Here is a 14806-nt window from a genome sequence, read left to right as displayed (position 1 = left end):
TGAGCCACAGGGAAATACTTGTAAGGAGCTAATCCAGATGGGATGTGTTAATCACTATTTCATTATGGCAGCTAGATTGCAGGAGTAAGGCTGGTGATCATCAGGTTTAAGTAGAAATCTTAATTTATCAACTGGTGTCATTAGCTATATAAATAGAAGCAGAATTAAAGGTGTCCTGGATGTCTTGTTCAACAAAGAGGTATCCCATGATTTTATGTGGCTTTGAAATGTAATCTGATCCTTAGATGCTTCTGTGATCATACAATAGTGTGTGCCTAAAGCTTTTACTTGTTCTTATATTTATAAAAAAATCTGATATTGTCTTTAAATTACTATTTTTATACCATATCACGTTTTAATGCTTGTTTCATTTCTCTTCAATGCAGGATTTGATAGATATTTTCGGAGCAGAACACTTGCTAACAATCGAAGAAATGTCTGGTTTGCAGAATTTTGGGAGGAGAATTTTGGATGCAAGTTAGGATCACATGGAAAAAGAAATAGCAATATCAAGAAATGCACAGGTAACTGTGAAAGTAAAACATTATCTTTAAAATTTTTATAGGAGTGCAGGAAATGAGCTACCTATTTTTCATCACTTTTCTGTCTTCCTTCAGTTCTCAATGCATATTGCTGAGTTGTAAGAAAAGTGTGACATTTTTTCTTAAACTGGAAGAAAAAAATTCATGGACAATGTATGAGAAGTTTAGTAGTTAATTTGCACAAATACAGTGATGGTACAGATTTTATTAAAGACCAGTGACAGTGGTTCAATTCCATTTATGTTTTCAATGACCTCCTCTCTCACCCCATCTGTAGTTGTCGATATGATTTTTTTTAGCAAGTGTGTGCATCATGGTAATTTTCATATTGTTAACCCTGAAGTACATACAGTGAAAATTAAATTTCTGTTTAAACTATTGAGGTCTAGATGAAAGGTCAAGTCTTGAACTCCTTATTTAGTTTACAATCTGTGTTTGAAGATGAAGGAAAAAGCAAATCAATATGTTCTTATTACTTGTCCCCATGTGTAAAAGAAGGATCCTATATCATATTATAAAACTGAAAGCCTCTATAAAGTTTGAGCAAAAACTTGAAGTAATTGTCACTAGTTTTTGCAAACCTGCTTGCTCAGGCATCATACCCTGATGCAATTGTCATGACACCTAATACAGCAGACACATCAGCAGCTGGCTTTGATCTTCTGTATGAGATGTTTTTTTGCTGTTACTTGAAAAGTTTATTACAAGAGTGTTGCTTTCTGTGGCTACAGCAGATTGCTTATGTTACTTTTTGTGTTGACGTTTTTACCTATGTCAGGGCTCCTTGTGTCCTTTCCTTAGTTACTGCCACCACTCCCAGCATTGCTGATTGTGACCACCATCTCTGTGAGTAGTGCCAACAGCAGTACACAGTTTTGCTGTACTACATACATAAATTGTCTGGGATGTGCCTTGATTTTCCTGGTGGTCTCCTTCACCAAATCATATTTTCCCCATGGAACACAAACTTTTTTTTCACTTGCTGTCCCAAGATTTCTGGCTGCTTGCTGACACTTTCATGTAGCCTTTGTTATAGGGGTGCCCTTCCAAACTTTCTGCACACCAGCACCCCACTTCTCCTGGGCTTGTCAGACAGAAGCACAGTGAAGTCTCCAAGAACATGCATTCGTGCACTTTCTGGACCATCAGATTTATTGTATGTGTATTGTGCCATCAATTCAAACACTTACTGCACTGGACTTCACAAGTCACAGATACAACTCACACAGAAATATCAGAGCCATGCATTCACTCTGTCATTTCAGCAATGCCTTGTCTTCTGTCTTTTACCACATATTTCACAAAAAAAGGGTAACATTCAGTTCCTCACTGAGCTAAATGATAGCTCATTACTCTAATCCTTTACTCCTTGGCCTTGATTCATATTGCAGTAAATCATGGCTGGATGGCTACCCAAGTCTGGAAAGGGATTATTTTGTGATTACTATTTTAAGTAGAAAATAGATGGGTATTTTTTAAGTTCTTCAGGTGGAATGACTGGTGTATGTGTTTTACTTCGGGAAGCTCTAAATGTTACCACAGATGGTTGTATGACTTATCTCAGCCTCATCAGATCTGTCAAATTGAATTACAAAGTGAAAAGTAGTGTATGAAATGCACAGCTGGTATCTTGATCCAAAATAATTTCTAATTTGAAACAGTTATCTGTATGTTTCATGAAAAAAAAAATATATATATATGGTATGTTCCCCGAAACTGAAAATAGAAATAAAGCGTATTTTCTGTGACCAGAAAGTTAAATGGTTCCAAGTGATGGAACAAAGACATGAGAGGTCTCTTAGGAGAGTTGCACATGCATTTTAATTGGCAGGAAAAAAATTGAATTCTTCTGTGAAGCACCTATAGGACTCTTGACTAAAACCACTTGAAAGTGGTTTTAAGTGCCACAATAGAAATCCCCATTTGAACAGAAGCAGACCTGACACAAACTGGCAATTCATCACGATCCCTATGCTTATCTAACTCAAGTTTAAAGGACTGGGTAACAAAACTACCCAAAATATGTTCATTCTAAGTAAACTAAATCAAGAATGGTGGTGGTGGTAGTAAATTCAAAATAAACCTCCTGTGATTTAAGTAAAATTATAGGTGGAGAATGGGGGGAATGACCCCTAGCCAAATTTTGACTCAGAGAATTGCAGATGATACTGTGAAACACCCCAGTTCATTTGTCAGGGCCTCTTGTGCACAAAAGAGAAAAAGCAATGAAATCCTGTCCGGTTCTTCATACCAGAGCCCACAAAACACTTGAGTGTGTACTATGATCTTCTATGTCTGCTAAAAATTAAAGAACATCCTACCCATGATTTTATCCTTTCCTTGGGAGGCAAAAGGCATACCTCATGGCCAAATCTGGTCTGAAATAATGGTGGTAAGTGAAAAAATTAATGAATCCCCAAGTTTCAATAAGAATATAAGAGCTGTTACATTTAGTTGTTAATAACTTAATATTGAAAGCCTTGAACCTCAGCCTATCCCCATTGCCATTTTTGCTTGCAGTGGGTTTTCTATAATATTTTATGCGTAGTTTCTCAGTCCTGATTTTTAGCTCAATCCTTAAAGGGCATGTGCAGGTGGCCAAGCACAGGAACAGGTTGTCCAGAAGAGCTGTGGAGTCTCCCTCACTGGTGATATCCAAGAGCTGTCTGGATGCAGTCTTGTGCCATGTACTCTGGCATCACCCTGCCTGAGCAGGGAGGTTGGACCAGGTGACCCACTGGGGTCCCTTCCAACCTTGCCTATTCTGTGATTCTGTGCTTCTGTATTCCCATCTCTATTTCAGAACTTGAAGACTGAACATAAAAACACCATTTATTCTAATTTTCCTGTATTTTTAGCTGGGCACTGCAGAGAAAAGATTCTCTTTGTGTTTTGCCCACAAGTTCAATTTGTAAATCATGTCACTGTCTGTGTAAGTGCTCAAGATGTGTCTGGATGTGGTGGCACTGTGGGATACGGTTTAGAGGTGATTATGGTGGTGCCAGGTTGACAGCTGGTCTAGGTGATCCTGAAGGTCTCTTCCAACCTTGATGATTCTGTGATTCTGTGATGTTGTGATGTCAGTAGGCAGAAGGAACACTGAAAGAAATCCAAAAGCTTGAGATACAGCCACAATCTGAAAACCTCTCTCTCCAATGATATTAAAAGGCAAATTGATAGGTATAAAGTTTTCTCAGGCTTGAGATGTATTTTATTATGCCTTCTTGTTTATCTTAGGTTCTTGAATCTTTTCCTCATACAACATTTGTAATTCCCAACAACAAACCTGATATCTGTGTTCTCTATTTAGTCAAGTTATTCACAGCTTTAAACTTTTGCTACCTGCAGTGAGGATGCTACTGATCTAATCAAATCTCAAGCATTTTTTTTTCCTATGAAGATACTAGAAAATGCTTAATAGTGAAAAACCTTTCTCTCTTTTCTATTGTTAAAGACTGTAAAATCAACAGTCTTTTAAGCACTGGAAGTCTGAAAGGAATTTATCTTCCTTTAAGGTTAAGAATTACAAGGGCATAAGCCTTTTTACTTTCTTCTGTTCTTATACATTACTGACTATCAGTCTAGCGTTGTAATAACTTGAACAGTTTATTTGAATTTAAAATCCTGTTTATTTGTGGTTGCTGTTGCTTCTTATTCCTAAAAGAATTTGTGCTCTGGAGATACATAAAGTAATGTTTCTTTTGAATTTGCCTGTTTGTTTCTTTTCTGATTTTTGCCATTTTACAGAAAGCAATGATTCACCTAAACTTTGAGAAAGTAATTTTTTGCCACTATTGATTTGAAGCTAGCTCTGTGTGTTTCTGAGTGTGAGTGTACATTGATCAAATCCTCAATATTAGAATAGTTCATTGAAAAATATTAGAGATTTCTTGTTCTGACTTTTCTGGAATTAAAAAAATATCAAATTGGGCCATTAACTTAGTAAGCATGAACCAATAATTCAATGACTACCCTTAAACTATTTTACTTGGGGAAGAAGAAAGGAATTTGCAGAGAAAACTCTTTTGTCTTACTACAACAAAATGGAAAAGAAAGGAGCACTACCAAGATTAAATCATATGTAGAGGTTATAAGAAGCCTTACTTTACATATTTATTCACAGTGTAGGTTTTCTACATTCAATAAAAACATCTTTAGTGACACATGATTGTTTCAGGGATCTTCAGTAGTATTTCTCTAGCATTGGGTCCTATGTGGGGAGAAATGAGGAGATGGAAAGGTTTTCACTCATCCCTGTGCCCCAGCAGAAAACTGTAAAGAGAGAGACAGTATTCATTCATCCTTTGATTCCTGATGATTCTTCAAGAGGAAGGGCTTGCATGGTGATTGCAGGAGATGGCAGAGACTCTATGACTTTTGTTCTACTTCAAATTTCATGTCCTCATGTGAAATTTTTCCATACCCTCAGCTTCCCAGTTGACTTTACCAGTGGGCCAGTTTTTGGTAGTTGAAGATTTAGCATTACTTAGAAATACTGACCAGACTTGTTCTTAGCTCCAGCTCTTGGTTGTTGAGCTGTTACTTGTCAGTGCCATCTTATTGTAGATTTCTAGATCTTGTCTTTCTTAAGAAGGCTACAAAAGTATGATTACAAGTATTTGAAAATCAAACAAAGATATTGCAGAATACTCTTTTAATAATTGCATTGAATAGAGACAATATACAACATCACTCTCAGAAAAAGCAAAACAGTGATAGTAAAAGAAAGCAGCATTAATGATGAAGGGTAAAGAGAAGGTAAGAATTAAATGAAATCTACTTAGACTTGCTTCCATTAACCTCACAGACTGCTAATATTTGATTTCAAGTTAACAAAAGTTTCTGAAGTCCTCTTTTTGTATTTGTGTCTGTATGTTTTTGTGTGTTTATAGAAGTACATATGTGTTTGTGTTTGTATGCTTAAACAGAAATGTAACATGAAATGAAGTTGCTTACTATATCGTTTTAATGGGAAATATCATAGCCTCAGCTTCAAATTTGACAAAAGAATCACAATTCCATTGAGATTTGTTCTGGATTTTGCCCACAGAATCCCTTAAAGGCATCCATTATGGTCTTTGAACAGCAAAATGGGGTCCTTTAATAAAACATCAATGTAATGTGGTGCTTTCATAAAACCTTAACAAAAATGTTAATTATAAATTTTCTTCATGTACATCCCGACAGAAGAAGCCTTCCCCCTGTTTTGTATAGTTAGAATTCTAACTACTCTGCAAACTTAATCAGCCTTTAACTGTCTATAATGTCTGACTGCGCTGCTAAAAATAAAGATGGAAGAGTTTTCAAAAGTAGAGAGACCTGTGTCAATTAGCCTAATTTCAATTTGCTCTACCAAAATGAGCTGTTTGTTTCACTGGAAAAAAGTCAAGGTGCAGTATAATAAAAACCATGCATACCTAGGAACTTTGCAGAGATACAATTTATTTTCTTAACTAACCTCTTCCAAATAAAAATTGACCCTAAAAATATTAATAGAAAGTAGTAAATTTACTCATGTGTGTATGCAGTCATATTCTGTAAAGTTTATAAGACAAACTGAAAAACAGAATGTGAATCTTTTAGAGGCACGATGACTTGCTATTTTGTTTGAGTAATGGTTCCGTTACCATCAAATCACTCCTAAAGTGTTTTCTTTTCTTGATGAGACCTACAGAAAATTAAGAAAACCAGCAGAGATGCAGTTGAGATACATGAATTTACTACAATTCTCAAGAGACACCAAGTCTCAGGAGGGACTCTTTTGGAATACACAGAAATAGATGTTGCTCTCCCTCTTTGTGATTTGTGAGTTGTAACTGGGATGCTTAGGCATAAGTGTTATAAAGGGCAATTCTTGTTCTTTCTATTCTTTTGTTGTTGCTTGCCATTTTCTTGATTCCCATTTGAAAAGTATCTTCTGCATAAACAAAAAGTAGTTTTTAATATTTTATTTATATTTCTGAAATGTCTATTGCTGTTTTGTGTGAGAACAGTAATCTCATAAAAATCACAGTAGTCGGATTTGCAGCATAAGGCAGGAGCCAAGCTGGCTGTTGGATCTTTGCTAACAATCACATCAGCTGGACACAAAAGAGTTTGAGAGAATATGGAGCGACTTGCAAAATAAACTGTTGCAAAAGTTCCCACAAAACAGGTTTTTCTGTCTTAGTACTTGATTTACAGGATATAAACAATTGAAAAATAAAATTATAAAAAGAGCAAAGCAGATGGTAAAACAAAGGAAATAGTTTGTCTTCCTGTTGTGATGTCTTTACTCTTTAATTATGTTTGATATTAAAATGTATTTCAACTTATTTGATCTTAGATGCCACCAATACCAGAAGTAGAACTATATGTTTTAATAATTATATTAATTTTATAATATAATTCATAAGGGGAAACAAGTTATTTCATCATTTCATCAAGTTGCAATGGAAATACCTAGGATTGCTTTTATATCTTGAATATTTTCAATACATTGAGTAATTATTCACCCATGAAATGTCCCTGATTTATAAGTGATTGCTCATCTTCTGTGGAAGGGAGTTCAGACTGGTCACCTGTAAACAAATGTAGATGCTTTTAAATCTACAAAATAGAATTTTATTGCAAAAGTAGTCCCTGCAAGATCAATGGGACATACACAATGAACTTTAGTATAATTCAGTGTAGGAAAGGAGGTCAGAATTTGGCTTTCAATGGTCAAGTGTAGCCATTAAATGACCAATTATAGTTCAGTATTTCCAGAATATTATTTGTATCTGATATTTGAGTTAGGTGCTTTTGTATGAAGGGCTCTTATGAAAGGTCAGAAGCACAGGTGTCCTTAATTTGTGTTAAAATCAGGGTACAGGGGAAAAAGGGTATATTTGTTATATGGAGCTTACATTGCTTTAACTGCATGACTGGGCATAATGATTTGGACTGTGCACTAATGCCTGTTTAGGGCTTGCACTTGGAAGGAGCTCATGACAAAGGATTTACTTAATTCTCCAACTTCTGGCAGGCCACCTCCATATGTCTCAGTAAACTGCTTAGACTGGTATGACTTACCCTGTGCCCATCTCTCTTTACAGATTGCAAATAGTCCTAGATGACTAAATTGGATCAGGTGTCCCACTTTTAGATTGCTCAAACCAACCATTCCGTGGTTGCACTGATCATCACTTTCTCAACAAAGCAATCTTCTTTCCCAGTTCCTGTAAGAGCCCAGTGATAATGCTAATATTTGTTTATATTAATTATGACTGTATTCATTAAATGTTTAGAGATAATATTGCATTCTTACAGGTACTTGCACACAGAGAAACAGAAGGGCAGTCAATACATGGCAGTCCTCTGTACACAGATTATCAGAAAATATTCCGATCTGAATATTTGACCATTTTCTTATTGATAATATCACAGCTTTCAAGGATGCAATATCCTGTGGACTTATGCAAAAATATTTTAAAATTACTTTTGAAAAAAGATTGACATTTACATTTTTATTTTATACTTAGGTTTTGCTGAAAAATTAAATATTTAATTATTCTGGCTGAAATCCTTTTATGCTGTGAAGAGATGATACCAGGAGACAGAGAAATTAAGGATTTAAAATATTTGATAAATCTACATAATGCATGTGATCTGTCACTCAGACAATACAGCTGGTATTGTGCCCCGTGGAAAATAAATTACTTTCAGTTCATTAAAGCAATACCGTGGAATGAGGTGTGCTTCCCTTAGTGGTATCTTTGGTTGTATCAATAGACAATGGATGTTTAATGCTCTGGGGTTTTTCTACTCTCACTTCAGCATTTACTGAAGTTTTGGCAGCCAAAAGTGGTCTTGGTTGATTTTTTACTTTGTTAAAATGTAAAGCAGTGAAAGGGAAAGTCTGTGCACTACATATATTCCACCTGACCCCACAGAATTAGAAGATCCAAATGCCTTCAAAGCTCTGCATTGATGAGGCAGGTGGTGTGCTGAGGTCATGCTCTTCAGGGTTCCCTTGCATCCAATCTGTTCTTTACTTCCCCATGTGCTTGAATATAATATATTTGGGCCAGAGATTGAATTTTTCAGATTTTGTTGTTGAACAGTCTTTCCTGTTCTATTATTTCAAACAAGGAAGAAGAGAGATGCATTTGTACATCATCAACCTGTTTGTAGGCGTCCACTGGAATTTAAGTGCAACGTAAGCATTGTTTGGCTCAGAAAATATGGGTGCTTTTTCACACTTTGTGCTAGATTCTGACTATTGGTAGACCTTTTCCTGAGCCATACTTCAGAAAGAACAGTTCTTCAAAGACTCTCAGGTAGATCAACAATTTCTCTCTCTCATATTGAAATGAACAAATAATTTCCACCACCAGAAGCACTTCAAGGTAACTTTTTAAATTGACTGTGGCTTTTGAAACTGCAGCAAACAAGAAACAAATTCATTTTATTCCTTCTAAATTTTGAAAAGTTGATCAGGTCTCTGAAAGTGGAAGTTTTAGGAGCATTCTAAGTGCTGGTTTGAAGAGTGATAGTATAATCTCTGCAATTCACAGAACCACTGTGAAGAATAGATTAGAATCACAGAATCATTAAGGCTGGAAAATACCACCACCATTGAGTTCAGTCTTTGACCAAACACCACCATGTCCTGTCGTTTCAGTTTCAGAAATGACTTTTTGTATTGCATATAAAAATCTGAAATTTTTTAAGGTCGCTTTCCATTTTATCCAAAATGTTTTTACCCATTCCTCTGTGAAATCTTACACGTAATTTATGATGATAATAGAGGAAACACCAGACCAGAGGGTTTGAAACACCAGACCAAAGATTTTGCAACTTAGTTTCATAGAGATAAAATACAAAGGATGTATAGCGGCCAGATCTTCAATGCTGTACATGAGTGTTGCTTTATTAATATGAAGAGTTATGAGATTTGAGAGGATATGGCCCCCCAAATGAGAGTAATAACTTGATTCTTTGTGGAAATCACAGAGAGGTCAGTAATCAAAGGCTGAGTAGGATAAGAAAAGCTTTAAAGGAATGATCAGAAGGAAAGCTACATTGCTTTTCACTTCAGAAGACAAGAGTTAGATCTTATGAGCAGGGTGAAAATAAGTGGAGCTTTGTAGTCAAGTTGAACAGAATCTTGAAATAGAGACAAGAAGTTTGAACATCCTATGAAAAGGGTAGCCAACCAAAAATTTGATCTCAGCAATATTGTATTCTGAAATTTTCTAGTATCAGTGAAAGCAAAATTGTTTGTGAGAGTGGACTACGATGCACATTACTCTTTTGGTCTGCTGTTTGAGGGTCTGTTTTCCACAGTGTGCGTATGTATAAATATAAATATATTTATTTATTTTTTCCTCATTTAACATGAATCTCTCTCTGAAAAAAAGAATTAAAACTTCTTGTACCCTCCTTCACTATAGTATTGAATCAGGTTGGCTTTTGCTTTTGGAGTCTTTAACATAAGGAAACATAATGCCTTATGTTTGCTTCCAGTAATATATTTACCCTAAACCAAGACAGTCACATATATTACTGGAATATTTAAGAATACAAAACTTGTGTCTGGGTTAGGTGGACGAATGGGGATACAATTTAACATCATAATCAACTCAGGACAGTGACATTATAAAAAAGTGTGTTTTTAGAATATGAATGAAGGTTTTATGAAGGTTTTACCACCTTCCTCACCTTTTTACAGTACTCCTTAAATAATAATTTATAAAAATCCTATATTAATATTTTCCTTAGTTTATATATTTAATTGTTTTTTCAAATTTAGAAAGGTATATCTGAGCATATATTGTTTGTCATTACCAAGGTGCTCATTTTTAGTCATATTTCAAATTGTGTCTGGAGCATTCACTCACATAAAAATGAGCATCCTTTCTCTTCTTGGGGTTCTCTGCTCTTGTTGGTCATTTACACTATCTCTGGCTGATGCTTCATTATTATACTTGCTTTCCTGAAATGTGGCTATGTGAAATATCAAACAATCATATTTTAATGATGCTCAAGTCCTTAGTAACTCTTTCGTAAGATTATATACATTTTTCTATAGCTCGGTTTATTGATTCATTTATCAACAAGTTTATGATTATTTTTGTTTTTTTCTCAAGTTCTCATTTCTAAAAGAAAAAAAAAGGTTTTTAATGCTAGTTTAAAATAATTCTTATTTCAGTGTGAGTGATTCATTGCATTATGATCATGAGTTTCAGGTGTAATTATGCATTCAAATAAATCGCTGTGCAATATTTAGAAATACAGCTCCAGTCAGGCAAGGTAGGCTGTATGGGGGCCTCTTTTGCATCTGTGCAGGACTGCACTGAACTCAGGAGCATTTCACAGCTCAAGGTCCTTATGAATTATTATAACTATGTGAAGAATGTCTTAAATATATTTTCTACCCACGGAGAAATGTTCCATAGCTAGTTCCACAAGGGAATAGTCATACTAAGAGTTTGCACTTTGTGTTCTTATGGTACCTCTCTAGAGAGCCGTGAACTATTGAGAAAAGATGTGTTATTAAAACTTTTCATTGGTCATTTGCTCTTCAGCTTTGTATGTGATTGACTTTCTGATCAAATGATGATGATACTACCCTATTGTTTTGACATTCATACAGACCTACTCTCTTGAGCATTAAATTTTTAAATATTAGCATAGTTTACAGCATGCATGTGTATGTGTCTCAGCATGCCTTAATCTCCCATATAAAATCTCCTTTCCCTTAATCCTTATGCAGGTCTACAGAGGATACTTTTGGAGCCAAAGCTTTTGCCTTTCCCAATGCCCTGTCCTGTCTGTAATCTTTGTGTAGCTCATTGGATTTGTGTAGCTCAGTGGATTTGGGCCTTAGGGCTGGGCTTCTTTGTGTTGGCAAGCACTGGCAGGCCACGGGAGAGCCATTCTCAGTCCCTTCTCCCTCGTTCCTAGTCTTAGGTGAAGGAAAGCATTTTAAATAACTGCTGTTACACATTAAGAGCCTATTTTGGAAAGCAGGAAAAATGTAATTAGGGTCAAAACCTTTATTCTTAATTTATTATTCAGGAAATCCTCTTGAGAAGCAGGACTGCAAAAATCAATCTCCTATTTTAAAAAGGATTTTGGCATTTGGAATTGAAATTAAACCAGTCCATTTTACAATTCAAAGAAAATAAAATTAAACCGTATTACATCCAATGAAAATGCTATAGTGTGTTATCTAACATAAAAATCATATGCATGTAACCAAAAGTTTCAAACTTCAGTTCAATTCTAAAATGCAACAGTCCCATTTTCAATATAGTCCTGGTTTTCTCTACCATTTCTACCATAGAAAATATATTTACTGTAATGGAACTACATTCTATAGTGAAGTGTAACTCTGTTACAAGCCCTCTCCATAAGTGTATAGCTTAAGAGGAGGACAAAAATGTATGATTTGGGACCTAGAAAATAATATTTTTCATTAGAGAAGTATATAATATTTTACTGGGTACAGTACATGCATGAACAATAAATATTTATCTAGCATACAGTTGATGGAGACAATAATGATAGTATGAATGACACACTGATTGTGATGAATCACACAGATAAAAACATTGACATTGATGTCCAGTAGTTTTCAAAGTCTCTGGAAAATGGATTTATCCTTCTATAGGGCTATTTTTCAGCAGAAGCTATCTAAATTGGGCATTTGACCTCTTCCTCAAAATCAAAGATATTATTGTAGAAGTAGAATGTCAGGCGGGAGCTGCGTAAACTCATTACATAACAGTTATGTATTTCCTGAAACCCAGATATATTATTTCCTAAAAGAGAATGAAACACTGTAAAGAATACAAATTTAATACTCTTGTAGAATTTTTAATTTTAAACATTTCCAAAAATTGGAACATTTATGCCACTTCTTTTATACTGGCCTATTGTCCCTTGGGGGAAAAAAAAAAGGCTGAAAACTTTAATGAGTTACTGCATGTGTATCACAGGGATGGGTTATTCAGCTTTTTTGAAAGACTAATTTTTGGCAGTATGATGACATCTGAAATGGACCATATGCGGTTCCTGATGAGTTATTGTTCAAGAAAAATATGATTTCCTTGGTTTATTTTTAATTCAAAGTACTTTGGTAGTTTTGGAAATCTCATCTTTAACATATGCTTTCCTAGTTTAGAAGATTTCTTAATGTCCTCCCCTATTTGAGAGGACTCTTGTGTTCAAAGATTCAGAGAATTGTTAAGGTTGAAAAAGACCTCTAAGATCACCTAGTCCAACGCTGACATGTTCACCACTAAGCCAGGTGCATGTTCTGGCATTTATTAAAACCAAGTCCCCATTTCTGATCAACAGACTTTCCTCAGACAGGTGTTAAATCAGCTCTTTTTTAACTTCGCAGTATTCATGCCATACAACAGAAAAATTCTTGCTTATTGGGGTAAGAATGCATTCAGCTGTGTGGACACAGATACCATTCCAGCTGTGAAATTATGAGAGCTGGAAGGCTTTGGTGGAGGGGAAGCATCTGGTGACTGTGGAGGCTGAATGGTTTTCAGGGCTCAAAACAAAGCAAAGTTTTCAGTCAATCGGAGGATATTTTACTTTTTTTTAGGTGATGTACAAACTGTGAGGTTTTTTATTTCTGAAATGTGCATTGTATTCATGCTGTGAAGTTTCACTGCCACTTGGAGTTAATAATTTAGATCCAGAAATATTCCCACACTTAACAACTGGCAATTCAAATACAGACAGATTAGTAATATAGGCTGTGAGAAGTATGCTATGCAAACTTAGATCCATTGCCCATTCATACCTTCCAAAAAGGAGAGAGAGAAAAAGGAGATTAAATGTTCTGTCCCAAATCATGTGTTGCCTACCCACTTGATTGTTTATCTCTAGCATGCTGTGGTTTGTTATTTGTACTACCCCACAAAAAGCTTTTAGATAGGGCTGCCTGCCCTATCTTCTTCCACTTCTCTTGGGCTATGTCACTTACAAAAATTGACCTTAATGAGTTGATTCTTTTTAAAAAGTTAAGTATTTTCAATAGAACTCAATTGTGATGAAGCTTAAAGGACTTGCATGGAGATAGAAGCCTGAGCCTTGTGTGGTTGTGTATGATACCTCATACTTCCTAGCATTTTACTACTAGGCTTTTAGCTTTAGGAAGTGGTTCTATCCCTGGTTTTACCTTATTTGCAGCACAAAACTGCAAATCATTGTAATTGCATGGGGAAGGCATTAATTTTCAAACTTGCCTTTTGCAGTTTGTTAGAAAAGCCCATTCAGAGAACAGAGGACGTGCAGTTCATAATTCAGGTGCTGAACTTTTCCTTGGAGATGTGAGTGTTGGGGTAAAACTCCAAAAGAAACTGAAATTCTGGCACCGTAGCACTCAAAGATGTGTACAAGACATAAATACAGACAATTCTAACAAAGGAAGAGGAACGCCAAACATCATCAGAATTTGACTCCTGAAGCAGAAATTGCTAAATTACCTGAGCTGTGAAATTTAGAGTTGTTGGGCCTTAGAACAGATGGAGAGAATTATATGCATTTCACTGTGAGAAAGGGAGAAAGAATTTTATTTTTATATTGTCTCTTATTTAATTGTTTAATTTCTTTGGTTTTTTTTAATCTTTTCTTCACCTTCTGCTTGCACCATAATGTGTTCTTCCTCCTTTTAATTTTATTTCATCTGTTGAGATTATTGAGCTGTGTCTAATCACTCTGTAGAAGTAACTTTTGGATGAGCCCATTTGTTAGGTCTTAGAGTATAATAATTAGGTACATTCAGGTAGGCTTGAAAAGGAACAAATAGCATGAGTTTTCACAGCAACTATTCAGTGTGACACTCCTATGTGTAAGAATTGTTTTGACTTTTCTCACTTACAGATGCCAGTAGTCTTTTGTGGCAGCTGATCCCCAGTTGAGACATGCTCTCCTTTACAGCTTGAATGCATGACTTGTTTCCATTAGCACTGTCAGGGTGTTTAAAATTGACTTGCAATTTTGTTTCACCTACATGGTGACTCAGTGGTAGAATGTATTAATAAAAGTTTAGAAATAATAATGGTGTTTACCCTTGAATTTAGAAGCCTTTGAGGATGTACCTTAATAGTGTCACAGAACTGGTGCAGGTTCACACAGGAATAGATTTATTTCTTATGCTCTGCTAAATTTCCTGTGCAATGCTGAGTGCATTAGGATCCATGGTAACCAAGCCTGCTGCAGTGCTGTATTTCTGTGCTGTTGATAATGCAAGTCCATCTAATTAGCACCAAATGTCA

General features: G+C 35.5%; 1 protein-coding gene across 5 annotated transcripts in view; it reads left to right on the top strand.

The window, feature by feature from the left end:
* The window catches only part of GRM8 (glutamate metabotropic receptor 8), a 311935-nt gene that overhangs the window by 143537 nt on the left and 153592 nt on the right, over nt 1–14806 (top strand). For all 5 annotated transcript variants that reach the window (XM_088054854.1, XM_088054856.1, XM_005519219.3 and 2 more), the window contains one exon: nt 387–524. In XM_088054854.1, the coding sequence (XP_087910980.1) occupies nt 387–524 (138 nt within the window). The remainder of the gene's footprint in view (nt 1–386; nt 525–14806) is intronic.

Source organism: Pseudopodoces humilis, chromosome 5, assembly GCF_049639895.1.
Source record: "Pseudopodoces humilis isolate 2021_Gansu_Grassland_sample_001 chromosome 5, ASM4963989v1, whole genome shotgun sequence".
NCBI classification, from domain to species: domain Eukaryota; kingdom Metazoa; phylum Chordata; class Aves; order Passeriformes; family Paridae; genus Pseudopodoces; species Pseudopodoces humilis.
Note: the sequence above shows the minus strand (reverse complement) of the source record. Positions and strands in the feature narration are given on the sequence as shown.